At 56.4% G+C, this 19337-nt stretch overlaps 2 protein-coding genes across 3 annotated transcripts in view; one reads left to right on the top strand and one right to left on the bottom strand.

The window, feature by feature from the left end:
• The first annotated feature begins 2767 nt into the window (after nucleotides 1-2767).
• PIN1 (peptidylprolyl cis/trans isomerase, NIMA-interacting 1) lies at nucleotides 2768-14823 on the top strand. Its single transcript, XM_047703255.1, has 4 exons — nucleotides 2768-2900; nucleotides 4930-5142; nucleotides 13170-13280; nucleotides 14200-14823. The coding sequence occupies exons 1-4, from the start codon at nucleotides 2843-2845 to the stop codon at nucleotides 14307-14309; spliced, it is 492 nt and encodes a 163-aa protein (XP_047559211.1). The 5' UTR covers nucleotides 2768-2842; the 3' UTR covers nucleotides 14310-14823.
• A 3367-nt stretch (nucleotides 14824-18190) lies between these two features.
• OLFM2 (olfactomedin 2) overlaps nucleotides 18191-19337 on the bottom strand; it is a 59032-nt gene continuing 57885 nt past the window's right edge. For both annotated transcript variants that reach the window (XM_047703242.1, XM_047703234.1), the window contains exon 6: nucleotides 18191-19327. In XM_047703242.1, the coding sequence (XP_047559198.1) occupies nucleotides 18650-19327 (678 nt within the window). In that variant the 3' untranslated portion in view covers nucleotides 18191-18649. The remainder of the gene's footprint in view (nucleotides 19328-19337) is intronic.

Genomic DNA, 19337 nt, shown 5'->3' with positions numbered 1-19337 from the left:
GGGAGCCTGCTTCCTCCTCTCTCTCTGCCTGCTTGTGATCTCTCTGTCAAATAAATAAATAAAATCTTTAAAAAAAAAAAACACAGGAAATTCTTTTCTAAAGTCTAGTTTAATTAATAGTATTGTACTAATGTTGATTTCCAATAGTATTTACAAATGTTTGATAATTATTCTATGGCAGGGTTTCTCAGCTTTGGCACTGTTGATATTGGGGCTAGATAATTCTTCATTGGGGTCGCTGTGCATTGTAGGATGTTCAACAACATCCCTGGCCTCTATCCACTAAATGCCAGAGGCATTTCACTATCCACCATTTGTGACAGCCAGAAAAGATGTAAGATATTGCCAAATGTCCCCTGGTGAACAAAAATAACTCCTGGTGATCTCTGTTCTATTACTTTTTTAAGATTTTAAGCAATCTCTACATAGGATGTGGGGTATGAACTCACAACTCCAAGATCAAGAGTCACATGCTCCACCAACTGAGCCAGCCAAGAGCCCCACCACCATTCTATTATTATGTAAGATGTTAACATAATGGATGGCTGGGTAAAGGGTATATGAAAAATCTACACTATTTTTGGAACTCTGTGCTAAGTTAAAATCATCTTTTAAAAAAAGATTACGGTTATGATTATTCTATGTGCTTCTTTAAAAATCAAAATGTTACATTGAAATTAACATTCCTCAATTTTTCCTTCGCCTGAATTACCAGTGGTAATCATTAACATATTTGAATGAATCCAGAAATTTTGTTAGTTTTTACACAATTGAAATAATTATACATATCCTACTACTCATACTGTTCAGCAGCTTCCTTTTTATGCTTTTTAAAGCATTGATAGCTTTCTATAAGAGATCTAATTCTTTTCAATTAATTTTTGTTTATTTTTTTGTTTTGTTTTGCTATGCTTTCATACATACTATAATTGCAACATTTACTGTGACTAGCTTTTCTTTTAACCTATCAAACACATATTCCTGCTATGGGCCAGACACTTTTGAGAGCATTCTACAGATTAACTCATTTAATCTTTGCATCAAAGGTATGTATGAGATATATACTTTTTTTTTTAAGATTTTTTTTAAGGTTTTATTTATTTGACACAGAGATACAGAGTACAAGTAGGCAGAGCAGTAGGCAGAGGGAGAGGGAGAAGCAGGCTCTCCACCGAGCAGGGAGCCAGATGTGGGGCTTAATCCCAGGACCCTGACATCATGAACTGAACCGAAAGCAGCCGTTTAACCGACTGAACCACCCAGGCGCCCCAAGATTTTATTTCTTTATTTGACAGAGCACAAGTAGGCAGAGAGGCCGGCAGAGAGAGAGGGGGAAGCAGGCTCCCTGCTAAGCAGAGAGCCCCATTCGGGGCCGATCCCAGGACCCTAAGATCATGACCTGAGTGGAAGGCAGAGGCTTAACCCCCTGAGCCACCCAGGCGCCAAGATATATATTCTTATCCTCATTTGCAGAGGGAGAAGCTGAAGCACAGAGTAAGTAATTTGTTCAAGGTCATAGCAAATGGAGGGCCAGGTTTTGAATCCAGCAATCTGGCTCCTGAATGCTCTTAACCTACTACATCATGTCTCAGATTTCTTGTTGACGTGTTTCCCTGTGTTTCATATGACTGCGCCTCATTCTTTTTTTTTTTTTTTAAAGATTTTATTTATTTGTCAGAGAGAGAGGGAGAGAGCGAGTGCAGGCAGACAGAATGGCAGGCAGAGGCAGAGGGAGAAGCAGGCTCCCTGCTGAGCAAGGAGCCCGATGCGGGACTCGATCCCAGGACTTGGGATCATGACCTGAGCCGAAGGCAGCTGCTTAACCAACTGAGCCACCCAGGCGTCCCGCGCCTCATTCTTTTTAATGGTCGGTCACATGGGGTCTAGTTATAGATGAATTATCATCGAACCCTTCCCTGTTGGTGTCTTTGCCTCTCCTATCTATCTCCAGCCTGTCCCCAGGCACCTTCTCAGTGTCCCACAGGTGCTACACACTCAATCATAAATCGATTCAAACAGCTCATCCTCCTGTCGGCGCGTACTCCTGTGTCCCCAGCTAAGTGGCCATGCCAACACCCACCAGTCACCCAGGACGGAGGCAGGAGCCAGACTGAGAGGGAATAAGTTAGGTAAAGTAGGTTCCAAAGGAAGTAGAAGATGTTTGGGTCAGTGGCATAGGGAAAGGGTTAGTCTTGCAAAAGGAAAAAAAAAAAAAAAGGTGGGGGTATAGCTTTGGACATCTGGAGGAAACAGGTGGGAAGAGGGAGGATGTAGGAGCCAAATTTAGGCTTCTGGGTTCTTAGCTGCTCATCACCAAGGCAACCACGTTGCTACGGCAACAGCTAAGGCAGCACCGCCTCTTTCAAGTACCTCGTGGGCTGCCGTCACCTCCAAACCACCCAGACACTTCCGCATGGGGGTGCGGGCTGCTGGGAACGGTTTAAGAAGGCGGGAATTACTGCCGCAGTAGCCAATCGGATGGGGCCTGCGGCGAAGGACGCAAAGGAGGGGTCCGGACTTCTCTGAAGCTCGCCAAAGGATGTCGAGAAGGACGGGCTCCAGCCCCTTCCCTACCAGTTAGGGGCCGAGTGAGGAAGGAGGCGGGATCCGGGTGAGGCCGTACGGGGGCGGACCCCAGGTAAACTGCGGGGAGGATCCGCCCAGTCTCGCTGTTACCCAATAGAAAGCCTGAAAGCCTCTCCGGACTGTTTGGGTGCCCAATGAGCATCGTCGCCAGGCCCCGGCTCGAGGCATACCGAGCCAATCAGCGGCGGCGGTGGGCGGGCGCGGGCGGCATAGGCGGTGCGGTGGAGGCGGAGCGGGCGCTGCGGCAGGAGGGAAGATGGCGGACGAGGAGAAGCTGCCGCCCGGCTGGGAGAAGCGCATGAGCCGCAGCTCAGGTGCCGCGGGGGTCGGGGCTGGGGCGGGGCCGCGCGGGCCCGCGGAAGCAGGGCTCGAGCTCGCCCCTCGGGCGCGGCGCCGCCGCCCGATTCCCGTGGGGTCTTGGCTCCTCCGCGTCTTCCCAGGGTAACGGCCCGGGCCCGTCCCGTGGGGGCTGCGAATCTCAGGAGCGGGGATGCCGGAGGAAACTGAGGCAAGGGGTGGGGCCGGAGAGACCCAGCGCGCTGCCGGGGGCGGTAGGGGGGCGGTGAAGGGCCGGTGATCCCGCTGCACTCCCCCGGGTGATGGCTCTGGCCCTCGGATCCGGCTGACACCTTCTGGCCTGATGCACCTGACGTCCCTGGGGAACGTCTCTGCACTCCGCTGGGCCCGGGGGGCACCCCCGGGGAAAGACACCCCAGCCCCATGCTCAGGGCGTGGCCCCCAGGGTGTTACCCGGCCTTGGGCCCACAGCCTACTCTTGCTAACTCGCCTGCCATCCCCACCCCATCTCGTGCTTAGTTGGCCTCATCTGGCCCGGTGGTCTTCTGCCTGAGGATGGACCCTGTGCTGGAATCCCGATTTAAGGCTTATCCTCGATAATAATATATCAGTAATAGGGCACGTTCATCTCACCGCCCAGCATTGTGCCAAGTGTGTTTTAAGTGTGTTCTCTCTGAATGACCACGACTCTGGGAGGTAGGTAGTTATTACCCCCATTTTGCAGGTGGGGAGACTGAAGTCGGAAAACTTAAAGAACTCACCCAAGGTCATTCATTCCAGGGGCGGGGCTGGATTAGAAGTCTGGCTGCAGAGCCCCCTGCCCTTTGTCACTGCAGACTAGTGAGGAGGGCCCAGCATCTCACTGCACTGCCTCCATAACCCATAAAAATCAGTCACAGTAATTTCTGTTAATTGAGTGCCAGGCCCTCCGGTGAGCACTTCCCAGATAACATCACTGTTCTCCACATTAACGCTAGGAAGTTATGTCCTTAATTCTGTCACTTCACCCCCACTTTTCAGATGAGAAGACCAGGGTTCTGGGAGGCAGAGGCCATTGCTAAGGTTTTAAGGTCAGTCCCTGGCTCAGCTCTCCCCCAGCGTGCTCCAGCTCTGCTCTGTGGCCGCAGTCTGCAGCACGAATCTCATGCCGGGTTCCGGGCCCCCTCCTGCCATTTCTGCTTGATTCCACCGTAGTGATTTTCCTCAGCGGTGACAGCTCTTCACGGTGCTGGATGCGAGTCATCCATGCAACCCAGGCAAAATCTCAGCCCCTGGGAACGATGCCTGGGCTCTCCTGGGTCCTACTTCAGTCTTCACGCTTACAGCCTTCACTCCTTCCTGCTCCTCAGGCCCTGGGTAACGTCCAGCCCCCAGGAGTGCTGGGCCCTGGGTGTGGGTTAAGAACAGAGCTTTTGTGTTTGACAACCTGGGAGTAATTCCTGCCTCCAACCATGTGTGCCTGGAGCAGAGTGTACCCTCAGGAAACATTACCAAAGATATGGAAAGTGAGGCCTCCTTTCTGTGGTCTGTAGAATGGAGACGATAGCTGTCATACTCCTACTGGGTCCTAGCCACTACCGTTAAGTGTGGTGAGAGCTGTGAGCTCCCTCCATCCTTAGAACGACCCTACAGGCAGGGATTGTTGTGATCTGCATTTTACGGTGACAAAATCAAGGCCCAAGAGGGGAGGTCACACAGTGAGTGACAGAAGTGACAGAGCCAGATTTGAACAGGCAGCCTGGCCGCTGGGGGGGTGCTCCACACCACTCCCTGCCTGGCCCCCCACCCGGCTTTCTCTCTCCTGTCACTCTGGGTTATTTTCCTCCTTGAAATCACCAGTAATGGAATTATTACATTGTCTTATTTGCTTGTCGGCTGCCTGTCTGTCCCGACACTGAGAATATTAGCTCCCTAAGGGCCTGTGGCACGTGGTGGACACTGGATTTGTTGAACGAAGGCATCCCATTGGCCAGCACCTTATCTTGGCCTTGGGGTGGTGTCCTCTGAGCAGGTCCCCGCTGAATCCCTGCCTCCCCCCTTCTCCAGGCCGGGTGTACTACTTCAATCACATCACTAACGCCAGCCAGTGGGAGCGGCCGAGTGGCAACAGCAGCAGTGGCAGCAAAAATGGACAGGGGGAGCCCACCAGGGTCCGCTGCTCACACCTGCTTGTCAAGCACAGCCAGTCACGGCGGCCCTCATCCTGGCGGCAGGAGAAGATCACCAGGACCAAGGAGGAGGCCCTGGAGCTGATTAATGGTGAGCAGGGCTGGAAACAGGTTGGGGGAAGTTGTGGGTGGGGGGAGCGTCGAAATCACACCAGACCCTGCACCCCAGCCAACTCAGCCGCCCGCATTGACTGACACGGAAGTGCCTGAACATGACATGACACAGCTGCGCCTCCTAATTTTTCTGTCTGGCATCTGAGGGCGAGCCAGGTTAGTCGGGGAGGACCCAGCCTTGGGGACTGGCAGACCTGGGTTCAGGTGGTAGCTATACCCTGTAAGCTCCAGGACCTTGGGGGACTTGTGTAACCTCCTTAAGACTCAGTTTTCACCTCTGTAAAATGGGCATTTTTACGTACCTGCCCCTGAGGCCCAGGTGAGAGTGTTTGGTCCCAGTGGCCCTCAGTCAGTGGGAGCTGTTGTTGATGGTAACGTCATCGAGCAGGGTTCTGGGACACATAGGTGGGTGGGTCGGGAGCGAGGTTGGAAAAGTAGCAACGTAGAACTTGCTAGCAGAGTCCGTGAATTACTTCTGCCCTGACAAAGGAGGCTGTTCCTGTCTCTGCTCTGTGTTTCCTCCAGAGTCTAGAGCACCGATGAGTACACAAACCTTTTCTTTAAGAAGGTCAGACGGTAAATATGTTAGATTTTGTAGGCTGTACAGGTCTGCTTTGTAATTGATAGCATCCTGAGATAATATGTACACAAGCAGGTGTGTCAGTAAAACATTATGAAAACAGGAGCATTTAGTTCATTATGGCCGTCAGTTGCAGAACCCTGTTACAGAGCCGCCTAGCATGGCCGCCACTACCTACATGGGGCTGTTTCCATTTAAATTAATGAAAACTAAGTCCTGTTGGAGATGGGTTCCTCACACTGCCGTACTTGCAGTGCTCAGTAGCCACATGGGGTGAGCGGCTGTCATCTTCACGCAGATCTAAAACACTTCCATCCTTACAGGAAGTTCTATGGGACAAGGCTGGTCTGGATCTCATGTGTGGTGTCCCCATTCAGGCTCTGCCACCACAGACCCCCAGACCTCTCCTGGGCTGCTCTTTTTTTTTTTTTTAAGATTTTATTTATTTGACAGACAATGATCACAAGTAGGCAGAGAGGCAGGCAGAGAAAGAGGAGGAAACAGGCTCCCTGCTGAGCAGAGAGCCGTATGCGGGACTCGATCCCAGGACCCCGGGATCATGACCTGAGCCGAAGGCAGAGGCTTTAACCCACTGAGCCACCCAGGGGCCCCTCTCTTACCCCATGTGACCCAGTGCCTCACCCCGACCCAGCCAGGCTGAGTGCCCTTCTCGCTCTGCCCAGCCCTGGCTGTGTGACCTTGAGCCAGTTACTTAACATCTCTGAACCTGTCTTTTCACTTGTAAAAGTTGTGGGGGTTTTTGTTTTGTTTTGTTATTGTTTTTTTATTAAAGATTTTTTTTTATTTATTTGACAGAGACCGAGGGAGATCACAAATAGGCAGAGAGGCAGGTGTGGGGTGGGGTGGGGAGCAGGCTCCCTGCTGAGCAGAGAGCCTGATGCAAGGCTCCATCCCAGGACCCTGAGATCATGACCCAAGCCAAAGGCAGAGGCTTAACCCACTGAGCCACCCAGGTGCCCCAGAAGTTGTGTTTTGATAATAGGACTTACACCCCCTAGGGTAGTTGTGAAGACTCTGACCCAGGGCAGTAAAGCGTAAATAACAGTTCTGGTGTCTAGTAAACGTTCTCTAATTGCTAGCGGTCATGATGATTGTTGTTAGGAGCACAGGCCTGGCAAAGTGCACACTCGGTCAGTACAGACTGTTGTTCTGCTGGTCCAGTTATCATTTGGTCCAGGATTTGGCCTCGAGGGTATTACACCCACCCACAGCACTCGCCCTCCCCCCGGCCCCTGTACAATGTCTGGCCCCTGCGAGCCTCACACCTCGCCGTTATAAAGAGGAACAGAGTTCACATACAGAATCTGGAAGGCAGATGAAAGAGCTCACCTCATGAGCTCCATGAGGACAGGGACTGGCTCTCTTCTCTCCATAGTCCCACCGCTCTACACACAGCCTGGCCTACCAGCGGTGCTCACAGCCTTGTTTCAGGAGCCAGCAGGAAGCGAGAAGGATTCCTAGCAGAGAAAGTGGCACAAGTAAAGGCCTGGGGCAAGGCCATAGCCAGGACTTAGGAAGGCCGTGTAGGGGGACTGCGAGGGGATGAGAACCTTCAAGGGCACGTCCCAGCAGGGTTAAGGGGACCCCTGAGTGAGGCGAAGGCACTTTGCTTTCAGGAAAGATCTATGTGGCTGGAGTGTGAAGGGCCAGGGACGCTGGAAGGCCCAGAGCCCAGGCCGGGTGGGTCTAGCAGTGAGCAATGAGGGGCTTCTGGCTGCCCCAGGGGAAGAGGAGGAAGTGAGTGGGGAAAGCCCAGAGAATCACACGGTGACTTGGGTCTTCCCAGCTCAAGTGGTCCCTGTTCTGAAGCTTTGGGACCCACAAGAATGGGCAAAAGGCAAGAGGCATTTGGAGACTGAGTGGTAAGAGGGACGGCTGCTGCTGGAGGGGACTTGGGAAGAGGCACAGTCTGGGGAGGGACTCATTAAGTCTGAGGGGTCCAAGGAAGAGCCGTTGGGGGGCGACTGGGAGAGAGTCTAGATTCAGCAGAGCAGCCAGGCTAGAGATGGAGACCTTTGGGACAGTCTTGGCAAGAGATGGCCGGAGGCTGAGGCAGGAGGGCAGGGGGAGATCTGAGCATGGCTGTCAGGCCACGGGGACTGCCTGGGAGGGCCGGTGAGAGTGCCTCCCCGTCTTCAGGATGGACGGGGTGTGCTCTTGCTGGGCTGATGCTGTGGCAGGTGCCGAGGTCATCTTAGGTCTTGGAGAATGAGGATCGGGGAGGTGCTCCCGGGAGCACCAGGTGCCGGGGCCTAACCTAAGTCAGTGCAGACTCGGGCATGTTAGCAGCAGCTGGATGCATGGACCGCGCAGATGGCCTGGGGAGAGCTGTGAGAGGACGTGCAGCTACAGGCAGTGCTGCCCGAGGGGCCACGGAGGGGTGAGGGGAGCAGATGCCGGAGAGGTCCGGAGGCAGAATCAGGACTGGGTAGGGGTTTGTTGGGCGGGGTGGGGTGAGGTCAGAACTCGTGGGACTCATCCTGCAGTCACACACAGATGGAGCCTGTGCCAGCCGTGTGGCCTTGGGCAAGTGTCTCAGAGCCTTCCTTAGCTGCATCATCACAGGGGCAGGATACCGATGAGATCAGGGGCCGGCCAGCGGAGCAGTGGACTCAGTGCCAGGCTCTTGGTGTCTACATGGGGACCCCAGGCATTCAGGCATGTGTGGTTGGAGGCCAAGGTCAGGACAGTGCATCTGCTGCTTCCCTGAAAGAGCTCTGGGCAGCCTGATGGGCTCCACATGTAGACCATCCAGTGACCTTGGCCTTTTTGCTCAGTCTCTTGAGGTGGGGCTGGAGCGGGCCCCCTCAGGGGTCATTAGGTGGGCTCAGTGAGACAGCCCAGGCCATGGTGTGCCTCATAACCAGACGCTCGTGTGCTGGGTTGGCAAGCTGGGGGCATCCAGGCCCGATTTTCTCTTCCACGAAAGAGGATGTTCCCTCTGTCCTGGGGTTGTTCTGGGCAATCAAAAGATCAGGCTTGGGGCTCGAATCTCATCAGTACCCATTTAGGTCCAGTTCTCCCCATTGCCCCAAGGGGACAGGCTGCCTGCGGTAAGAGCCAGCGCGTCTGCGTTTTCTGCTGAGGTTCCTTTTCCTCTGCAGCTGCTGGGCTGTGGCCAGGCCCTGTCAGGGATCTGAGGACCAGCTGCCTGTCATTGCCAGTGTCCTTGCCTAAGGAGGCCAGGCTGTGGAGAAGCCCTCTCCACCTGCTCCCCATCCCTCCACCCGCATGTGCTCAGGGCCTGAGGGTCCCAGGGAGGCCCTAGGGCAAGGAGCAGCTCCTCAGCACACAGCCATGCCCAGGACTTGAGGGTCCCAGGGAGGCAGCAATCCCCTCAGACATACTCATACCGAGGGTCTGAGGGTCAGTGAGCACTTTTGGCCTTGTGTCCCCACCCAAGGTCTGGGAGTCCCTTCCAGACTGCCGGCTTCAGGCTGGGTCTCTGGTCTCTGTGGGCCCCTCCCCCTGGATCTTGGGTGTTCTAGGACAGCAGATCTAATCCTGTCACCTTTTTCTCTGTCTAGGCTCCTTCCCTAGTTTGTCTCTAAATCTTTTTAGAGGTGCTTGGGTGACCCAGTTGGTTAAGCACCCAACTCTTAATTTAAGTTCAGGTCATGATCTCAGGGTTGTGAGATCGAGCCCCACATTGGGCTCTTCCCTTGGGCATGGAGCCTACTTAGGATTCTCTCTCCCTCTCCCTCTGCGCCTCCCTTCCTTTAAAAAAAAAAAAGAGTCAGAGACCACCCCCTTTGTTTACTCACTTTCCCCTAAATAATTGTGGTGCATTAGCTCAGGGTTCTATACAGAATACCACGGGCTAGGTGTCTGTTTGCCACAGTTCTGGGCCTGGAAGTCTGAGATGAAGGTTCTGGTAAAGACGCTCTTTCTGGCTTGACCGCTGCCTTCTCCCTCTGTGCTCCTCTGGCCTTTCCTTGGTGTGTGCACATGGGGAATGAGACACGGAGCTCTCTAGGATCTCTTCTTGTAAGGGCACTAATCCTGTGGGATCAGGGGCCTCCCTTATGACCTCATTTAACCCTGGTCACTTGTGTGAAGGCCCCGCTCCAAAAACAGGCACATTGGGGATTGAGGCTTCGACATATGAATTTGGGGGGACACAGTTCAGTCCGTAACGTAGGGACGGACAGCTGGTAACTCTCAGGAGCTTGCTCTGTGCCAGCAGGAACTACCCCTCCTGGGAGCCTTCCAAGGTGGGAGCTGCTATCATTAGCCCATTTTACAGGCCAGGCAAATAAACCTCCGAGAGGCAGTCAGCCACCAGGGTCATGGAGCTCAGGGTGGGTAGAGCTGAGGTCTGAATGCAGCAGTGGGGGTCTGGAGTTTGCCCTCCTCGGCCTCAGAGACGCACTGAGCAGGCCAGCCTGTGATCTGACCACAGGTGCCCTTTTGTCATTCAGCCAGTTTCAGGGTCTCCTGAGCTCCCCGAAGCAGGTGGGGGTTCCCTGCTTCAGACTGGGAGCTTCTTGAGAGGCCGCCCCCCGGGTCTGCCTCTCTCATCCGGAGCCCCATTGGATGGGTGCTGTCTTGGTGAGGGGAGCAGGCAGGCCAGGGTGTTGTGGGGGCAGAGTGTCTGGTAGGTGCTTCCCTTTTCTCCCCCTCTTGAGCCTTCTGATCTGAGGTGCACGGAGGAAAAACATGAGGTTTCATCATTCCTGCCTAAAGAGCGGAGGGGTGGATCCCTCTCCCTCCTTCCCTGTGCCCTGTTTCTGTCTCATTTATTGATGGATTCCTTCGCATTAGTGAGCACCTGTTCTGTGCACGGAGCCGGGTGCTGGGAACACAGCCATGAACAAGGCCAGCTGGCCCTGCCCTCCTGGCGCGAGGCGGGTGACAGACACACAGACGGGGCACAGGCAAATGCAGGGAGGCACCTCACACAGCAAAGTCTGGGGAAGGGCTCCCGGGTGAGGCCAGAGGATGACACATGAGCTTCCTGCAGGGAGAGACCATTAAGCAGTGGCCTCAAGGTGGTGGGAGCAGGGCGGGACTGGGAGAGATGTCCCCAGGGGATGGAGTAATCCTGAGCCAAGGGGATGCACAGGGGTCTGAAGTTCCCCTTGCATCTTGGCTTGTGGCCAGCCTGCTGAAAATCAGCTTCTAGAAAGGAGAGATCAAAAAGGAATTGGGTGTTTTGTTTTTAATCACTTGAGGCTCCTATCCAAGCAGAAAGTTTCCCGAGAGTTGGCTGGTCAGAGGAAGATTTGGGTGCTGTGAACAATGGCGGGCAAAAGCTTGGCTTTTATTTGATTTTTAGGCTGATATCTGTGTACCTGGTCCAGGCCATCTAGTCTCAGGGTCCCTGCTGCCCCTCTGTCCCAGCTCCTGGACCCTGGCCTGGTGGTGCGGGGGCGGGGCTCGGGGCGGGGCCTGGCGCCGCCGGTGCTGGGCATGCGCGGACAGGGACGGTGGACCAGGACCGAGGAGAACCGTGTGTGCTCAGGATTCTCCAGCCCGCGAATCGAGGTCCAGACAGAAGGGAGAGGAGGAGGAATCTCGAGGCTTCCCACGTGAGGCGGAGAGACGGCCACAAGTCCAAGGAGCGGACATGGGGGGGGTGTCTTAATGACGTCCGCCTCAGGGTGGATCACGGGTGGGTGCAGCTGCCACAGGGGGGCCGCCGAGCAGCCCCAGCGGGGCATGACAGGCAGACACCACCGCTGCCCACAGAGGGCGGGGCTTGTGTCACGCCGGCGAGCCTTTCTGGCCAAGCAGCCTATCACACTGACCAGGCTGAGCCCTACAGGCAAGGGGGCCCCGGGATGAGCACATCACACAGACACAGGGGGAACCTTCCCACTGAGACGCACAGCCCTCATGGAATGGAGAACTGTGACAGCGAGTGTCGTCTGTCAAGGTGTCCGTGCCAGGCGCTGTGCTGCGTGTCCCTGTGGCCTGCTGGCAAGTGACTAATGGTTCAGAGGCAAAGGGATGGTCAGGACAGGAGTGACGGGAACCTGGGGAACACGGGGGTGATGGGGCCAGCTGTGGAAGCAACCAAGCAGATCAGACACCAGGATGCTGGTCGCTGTCATGTCATGCATGGTTGTCGTCATGGTTTGCTGTTCGATTGTAGTCCTTGCAAGGTTTGCACTAGCTCAGCGTCCAGCAGATGAGCCGACTGGGTGTCTGGGCCTCAGAGCACCAGGTGGATTAGCCAGCAGTGTCCCCGTGGTGCTCAGACAGGAGCAATGGACAGAAGTGTCACGGAGGTGTTGAGAAGCCCACCAGCGGGTGTGACAGGAAGAGCTGCATGTTCAGTGTGGCTGGGTGGGTGTGCGGAATGTCCCGGGAAAGTAGCTGCCTGGGAAGCCATGTGGGACCAGCTCGGGTTGAGGGGCCATTCTGGTGGTCGGGAACTGGGTGTCCTGGGAGCCCACCCAGTGGCTGCACCTGTGGGCACAGGGACAAGACCAGTGAGAATGGTATTCGTGTGCTGGGCAGCTGGTTGGAGCAGGACGGGGAGTACTTAGGGGAGGAAAGGATGGGTTCTGGCTCCAAGGGCTCCTGCCTGAACTCCAGAGCGAGTGGGGGCTCTTCTCCACCAGGCACACATAGTCCTCCTGCGCGCTTTGCTCCCCACGTGCTACCCCTGACCTCCCTCGCCCCCCAGGGAGAATCGGTTCCCAACAGGGCAGTTTGTGCCACACAGAGGGTGAAGCCAGTGTGATGCCAGCAGAGCCTCTTAGGGCAGCTGGGAGAACTGTGTCAGCTGCCTCTGGGGCCACGGCCCATGGGAGTGACAGGTGTCCTACCTAGGCTGCCTTGTGGTCTCTTCACAACACCCCAAGAAGCAGCCTGGGCCTTCCTCCCAGTTTTGATAACGTTGGACAACTGAGGCCCAGGGGCTGAGAATTCAGCCGACGCCCCTGGCAGAGCTGGCCGGGTGCCCCAACCTCCCGCCTTTCTCCTAGAAGCCTCTAGAAAATTTCCCCATCACCACTCTGGGGATCTTGGTGGGGGCCCTGGGTCCCAGCATCCCTCTTCAGTGTCTGCCCTGCCTTCTGTTCTCCTCCCCAGCAGGGCCTGGAAGTAGATTTTTCCCCCCAAAATATGTGTTGAGGGTGGGAAGAGGTCATGCTATGTTCATGTTGTTGGCGGGGAGCGGCAGGGGTGACAAAGGGAGCGGGGCTGGAGGAATGGGTGTGAGATCAGCACTGAGGCCACCGCGGGGTCAGGTGTCCACGCATGTCGGGGAGGGGGCATGGCATTTGTGGACGTGTGTGAGGCGAGTGTTCACACGTGCGCGTGTGCAGAGTTGGGCAGGGTTGCACGCCCTCCTTCCAAGTGAAGAGCCGTCCTCCACCTGGAGCCCTGCACCCCGTCCTGCCTGCCTTGATGCCAGGTCTCCCTGTATGTCCCCATGTCATGTGTGTCCACAGGCTACATCCAGAAGATCAAGTCAGGAGAGGAAGACTTTGAATCTCTGGCCTCACAGTTCAGCGACTGCAGCTCGGCCAAGGCCAGGGGAGACCTGGGTGCCTTCAGCAGAGGTGCGCGAGGAGCGGGCCCTACCTAGCCTTAGCGGAGCCTCTGTCCCATCAGTTGGGAGGGACAGCCCTGGCTACACAGGCATTCAGGGTCCACTAGGTGGCAGCACAGTCCTGCAAGCTTCAGAGGGACTAGCTCTGCTTTGGTTGGGGGGGGCGGCGAGGGGAGGGGGAATGCTGCAGAGCCTTCTGCCTGGTGTCCTTCCCTCCTGCGGTGGGGAGTGGGATTGAGGGTCTCTCTGTGCAGTTGTTCCCGGCACAGACCCAGCAAAGCAGGTACTGGCTGCCATTTGCCCCTCCTCTGGTTGAGGGGTATAAGGCTGGGTCCCCTGAGAGCCCTGGGGCCTGTCCCTAGGAATGCCCCTCCCAACACCACCCTCAGGAGTAGGGAAAGCAGTGGGGAGGAGGGGAGAGTTCAGATCAGCAACCCTGAGTGTAGACCTCTCTGGCTCAGTCAGTGGGAAGGGAGGAGCAGGAGCAGATCAGGCCACCTCCTCCTCCTTTCCCTCCTCCACCGCCTCCATCCTGGGGTCTGCAGAGCATCAGGGAGGGGCCCAGGATGGGGTGAGGAGTGTGGGGAGAGCTGGCAAGGGGCTGTCAGCTGCCTGCCCGCCCCAGGAGGCAGGCGGGACGGATGATGCGGCAGGGGCTGCCACCGGGGGCCTTGGGAGGTGAGTTCATCACTGAAATGTGCCTCCCAAGTGCGCAGCGGTGGCAGCCGCTCTGCCTGCCATCCCTCATGCTGTCCCTGGGCTTCCTGGGGCCGCCTTAATGGCTCTGCCGCCCCACTGACAGGGCCATAAACCGCATGACAAATGAGCATGGGGCTCGGCGCAGGTGGGAGCCCCATCTGCCCGCCCCACCCAGGCTTGGCCTGTGCCCGAGCCTTGACCCCCACACGCCACCCCTGCCGCTTCTCCAGGTCAGATGCAGAAGCCATTTGAAGATGCCTCCTTTGCGCTGCGGACGGGGGAGATGAGCGGCCCCGTGTTCACGGATTCCGGCATCCATATCATCCTTCGCACGGAGTGAGGGCTGTGGGTGGCTTAGGCCTGGCCTGCAGGGGCGGGTGGGGCGGAACGGGGATGGCTGGGCCCACAGACTCTGCTCCCTGCTGTCGGCTGGCCAGTGGGTGCCCCTCCCTGCTGACGTCACAGTATTTATTGTTCCCAAAATGGCTGAGGGGAGCGCTTCGCCCTTGGGGGTCCCCCTCTGCCCCCAGCTGGGGCTGTCCCTGCCAGACTCTTCTCCCCTTTAGGAATTGACTTCAGAAGGGCAGGTGGGTGGGGAGGCTCCCGGACTGAAGGGGTGGGGATGACCTGTCCCAAAGAGAAGACCTCGTCAGCCAAGCTGCCCCCCGTGTCCCTCCTCGCCACCCAGGTCCGGACGGGGGCAGGACGGCCTTGTTTCTGGTTATGCTATATTCCTCTGTTCAGCTGCAAAAAGCAAATGCTCCACGTGGGGCCCAGGCTGCCCACCACCTCGGGGCCCTCACTGGGGGGCAGTGCAGCCCCCTCTGCACCCTCGATTAAACTTGGAACCACTACTGTGCTGTCCTGTGTCTCGATGCCGCCCTGCTGAAGTGAGGGGGGAGCTGTCAGGAGCCACCATCTTCCACTGTCTCTAGCGTCCCAGGTATCCAGGCTGCATCTTATCCCTGAGAAGCCCTCCTTCATCCCGGGCCCGGGGTGGAGGTGGGGGGTCCCAGCAGGGAAGTGGGGCACCAGTGTCTGTGGTCCTCAAACTTGGGCGTTTAAGAATGTTCTAGAATGCAGGGGTAGTGCCCTGACCTCACCTCACATCTCTGGATTCAGTGGGTCAGGGTGGAGCTGGGGATCTGCAGGGGATCCTTGGCGAGACAGACCGCAGCCCCCCCCCCACTCCCGGCTAGAACAAATGACACGCAGCACCCTGAGGCCTGCTTTCCTGTTACCACAATTGTTTCTGGCAGGTTGTTCCTGGGTCCTGCCTTCTTCTCAGGTGCTGTTACCTTAGCAACAGGGGACCAGCCACAAAGGGAGGGGGGCTACTCCCGTGTGGCCTGTGGGTGTGCCCTACCTGCTTTCTGTCACCTCCTCCCAGCTACCTCTGTGCCGGGGCCTGGGGCAGGGCCCCAGTTCAATCAAGAGGTTTATGGGCTTAGCCCAGTCCGCTTCCCCTCATTGAATGGGAACCAGCCCAGATTGGGGGCAGGGGCATGCAGGCCAGCAGGGCTTGGGACCTGAACAAAAGAAGCCTTGCCTGGCCCCACCCCAAGGGAGGCCTCTAGGGCTGTCTCGTAACAGTCACCTGGGCCAGCTCCCATCTGGCTGGTTTCTAGAGCAATCGCTGTCTGCTTGTGGCCTGCCAGAGTGTATGTCATTAGGAAGGTTTAATGGGCTTCTCCACTCTGGCAGGCTGGAGGGGGAGCTGCGGGCTGACTGCACCTCCAGACAGCATCCCCCATCACCTGTGGGGGCCAGCAGCACCAACAATTCTGTGGGGTCGGGGAGTGATCACACTCCTCCTGACCCCCGGAGCCTCTGGGATGGAGCAGAAACAAAGGGGGTGGACAGGGGGACTGAGAGGCTGCTGGGGAGCGTTTGTAGGTTTTCCTGTGTGAGGCTGGCAGGGAAATGGTCTTTGTGGCATTCTCTGTCACTTTGGGCATCCAGGTGTGTGTGTGCGCACGCACACATGTGCACCAGCACCCAAGCAGGCCTGTGGCCATGTGACTCTCGTTATCCCTAGGTGTGTGTCCTCTGTGACACTAGGGAGTCCCCGTGACCACCTCCATCCACGGACCTCCTCCTTTGTCTAGCTGTGCAGCCGCCAAACCCAAACACGAAAGAACACCACTGGCCAGTGGATGCGCCCCCGAGCGCACTCAGCCTAAGTGGCTTCCCTCACCTGCTCCACACCCCCGCCCCCCACCTGCCTCCTGCCTGGAGGTGGGGTCGTAAATCCCAGGCCTTCTGGATGGTGACAGCGGTGCAGTCATCCCTCCTGTCCCCTTGGTCTGGCATTCCCCAGCCCCAAATGCCCTGGGGGTGGGGACCCTTTCCAACGTTCTGCCAAGGGCACCAGCTCAGGCTTCTGCGGCCACGTCGCGTTGCTAAGATGGGTCACCTCAACTTGGGGTAACCCAGGCACTGCCACGGGATGGGCTATGACACTTCCCCACTGTAGTCGGGCACACGTCCACAGGGCGCCCGTCAGGGGCGGTGGCCGGCAGCCTAAGGCGCACAGGGATCCTGGCCTGGGTCGGGGATGGACGGTTACTCCTCCCGCCCATCCCTGGTTGGAAGGAAAGCCACAAACGCAAAAGCCTAAGGGGCACAGGGACTGCCTGTGTGTGTGAGAGAGGGAGAGGGCTGTTCTGATGCCAAGCGCTTGGCATCTGCTGGGGGACCGGCGTGCAGAGGTGACACGGACACCCACAGCCAGCCCTGGGTTCTGTGCGCGTCTCCAGGGCTGGGAGTGTTTTGAAAGGACAGAGACAGTCGAACTCAGCAGCCCTTGGTCCCCAACCCTACTTTGGGAGTAGGAGAGACCAGTGAACTACTCTCTACCCACACCGTGCTCATTTGGGGGATTTGCCTGCAAATAAACACAGATAGGAGGGCTGGGCTGGAGCGGTCCTAAGTGGCCCCCAACTCTGCCTTTTTTTTTTTCTTAAAGCAGGTACAAAGTGCCTCAATGGGCTTATCTGGGAATCAGTTCTTTTTCAATGTCATACTTGTTAATTTAAATGGAAATTAATTGCTTTTCTTGAAGATTTCTTTAAAAATTGGTTTTAAATGAGTGCATTAGGCAGTCACATTTATTATTCATTGGTTTCATTTGCAGTATGGCCCTGTGTCCCGAGTTCCTGGAGATGCCAACATGGAGCTGAGATGATTTAATCAGAGAAGCCATTAATTAGAGATGGGCAGGGGGATGGTAGCTCCCAGAAGAGCAGGTCTGGCTTCCTCCATGGTCTCAGTGGGGTGGGATCTAGGCCGCTGGGGCTCTTAACATAATATTCTTCTCCAGACTGTGTGGGGGCCATGTGGTGGGGCGAACGGCGGGGGGTGGGGGGCTGGCGGTCAGCACTACCACTCTTGCCCCCAGAGGGGACTCTCCCCACTCTGGCAGTCTCACCTTGGTCACCAGGGTCTGGCTAAAATAAGGCCATTTGTTTTCCCCCTTCTGTGCCCCCCCCACTCCCCACCGCAGTCACATCACCAAGGCTTCTCCAACCTCCTCCCCGCTCCCTCATACTCCTTCCTGCCTCCTGCTTCCTGTACTTCCTAGCTTGGCTGGTCCTTCCCCGTTCAGGAGCTCTGGTCTTCATGTTAGGGCCCATCTCTGCCCAAGCCCCTTTCAGCAAATGGGCTCCAGGCGTGGGGTGAGTGTGGGTTCCGCCGAAGGCCCCCAGTGCCCCCTTCCGGCTGTTTCTACCTTTTTTGTAGTGAACTTAAAACAGAGGCGACTCATTTAAAATCATTTTGAAATTACAAAGCAAAAAGAGAAAAGGAAAAATCTACTGCCCTACTCTCTCACACCCAAATTCTTAAAAGCAGTCAAATTGTTTAAACAAAAAATTAAAAACTCGCCAGATGTTTCAGGGACGCACCAGCGTGATCACTGAGTGAAAAACCAGTGATGGAGAATATTCATTTGAGGCCTGTTTTCCTCGTTGTGATAGAATCCTCAGTTGTTTGGATCACATTGCCGCCAAACAAACTGTTTTCGGACAAAACAACTTTGGCTTGGGTCTCCTCACCTGTCTTCTGGAAGGGCTCGCCCTGCCATGCCGCCCACCTGGCCCCCAGGCTGCGCTTGTCGGCCTGGGACCCAGGGGGCCCAGCTGGGATGGGTCTCCAGACTCCCACTTAGCCTCCACCTTGCCTCCTCTGCCCCACTGGGACACACAGAGCAACCAAAGCATCAAATGTCAAAGGTCCCGTTTATTCCAGCAACCTGGAAAGAAAGTGTAAATAAAAAAAGAAACATTCATGCACTCAACTCCTTGAAGGGGAGGAGGGGGCTCGGAGGGAGGGCCTTGGGGGATGGGTGGGAAGCAAGGAAGGAGGGGACGGAGGGAAGAGAGGGAGACAGAGCCGCAGACAGGGAAAGAACTGGAGAGTCCGATCCATGAACAGAAAGAGACGGAGGGACATCAATAAAAAGGCGGAAAGAGTGAAGTATCAAAATCAGAGACCAACAAAGGAGAAAAGACACAGAGAATGCACTAGTAGAAATACAGGGGCAGAGAAGGAAAGCCCGGCAAAAAGGGAGGGAGAGGGAAAAAAATGGACGGGAGAGGGGAGAGAGAGGGCCCGACAGAGACAGAAAGCTAGAGGGACCCCCAGCGCCCCAAGTGCGGGCAGCCAGAGCTCCCGCAGCCGCTAGGGGTCCCCCGCGGTGCTGATGACGTGGAAGAGGGTGACGTTGTAGAGCACCTGGTGGCCGTTGTTCCAGGTGTAGAGGGCCCGCTCCCGGGGGTTGTAATCCAGCATGGAGATGTGGGAGTACTGGTTGTGGAAGGGCACGTCTGTGTACTCGTAACTGGACGTGTTGGTGAAATAGGCGAAGTAGACCTTGGCCCCGGCCAGGTGGGAGTTGGTCACATAGAGGACGCCGCAGATCATGAAGGCCTCCCCGGCGCTGCGCTTCGGGTAGCCGGTGTCCCAGGAGCGCACGACCTCGAGGGTGTGCGGGTCCAGCCGGCTGACCACGATGTTGCCCGCGTTCTGGTTGGTGGTGTACACGGCCCAGAGCCCGCTCTCGTCCACCATGAAGTCCATATCCGAGAAGCCGCCCCAGGAGTAGGGGAAGGTGTTGTTGTAGCCGGCCCCTGGGAGGCTCCGCTGCACCAGCACGGAGCGTGAGCGAAAATGGTACTTCACCACCACATTGCTCTGGTACTTGTTGTAGAAGAGGGAGCCGTTGTACACCACGTGGCCGGTGCCCGCCCACGGCTGTGGCAGCAGGTGCTGGATAAAGTTCTGGCCTTTGATGAAGTCCCCCAGGGTGCGGAACTCCAGGACCCGCCGGCCCTTGTAATAGCCATCCATGTACCAGACCTACAAGAGA

The sequence above is a fragment of the Lutra lutra genome, chromosome 1 (genome assembly GCF_902655055.1).
Source record: "Lutra lutra chromosome 1, mLutLut1.2, whole genome shotgun sequence".
Taxonomy (NCBI): Eukaryota; Metazoa; Chordata; class Mammalia; order Carnivora; family Mustelidae; genus Lutra; species Lutra lutra.
The sequence above is the reverse complement of the archived record's forward strand: the minus strand, read 5'-3'. Positions and strand labels throughout refer to the sequence as shown.

Coding starts and splice junctions, on each gene's coding strand:
- PIN1 (XM_047703255.1), top strand. CDS start 2,843: ATGGCGGACGAGGAGAAGCTGCCGCCCGGCTGGGAGAAGCGCATGAGC. Junction 2,901..4,929: donor GCGCATGAGCCGCAGCTCAG/GTGCCGCGGGGG, acceptor CCCCTTCTCCAG/GCCGGGTGTACTACTTCAAT. Junction 5,143..13,169: donor GGCCCTGGAGCTGATTAATG/GTGAGCAGGGCT, acceptor GTGTGTCCACAG/GCTACATCCAGAAGATCAAG.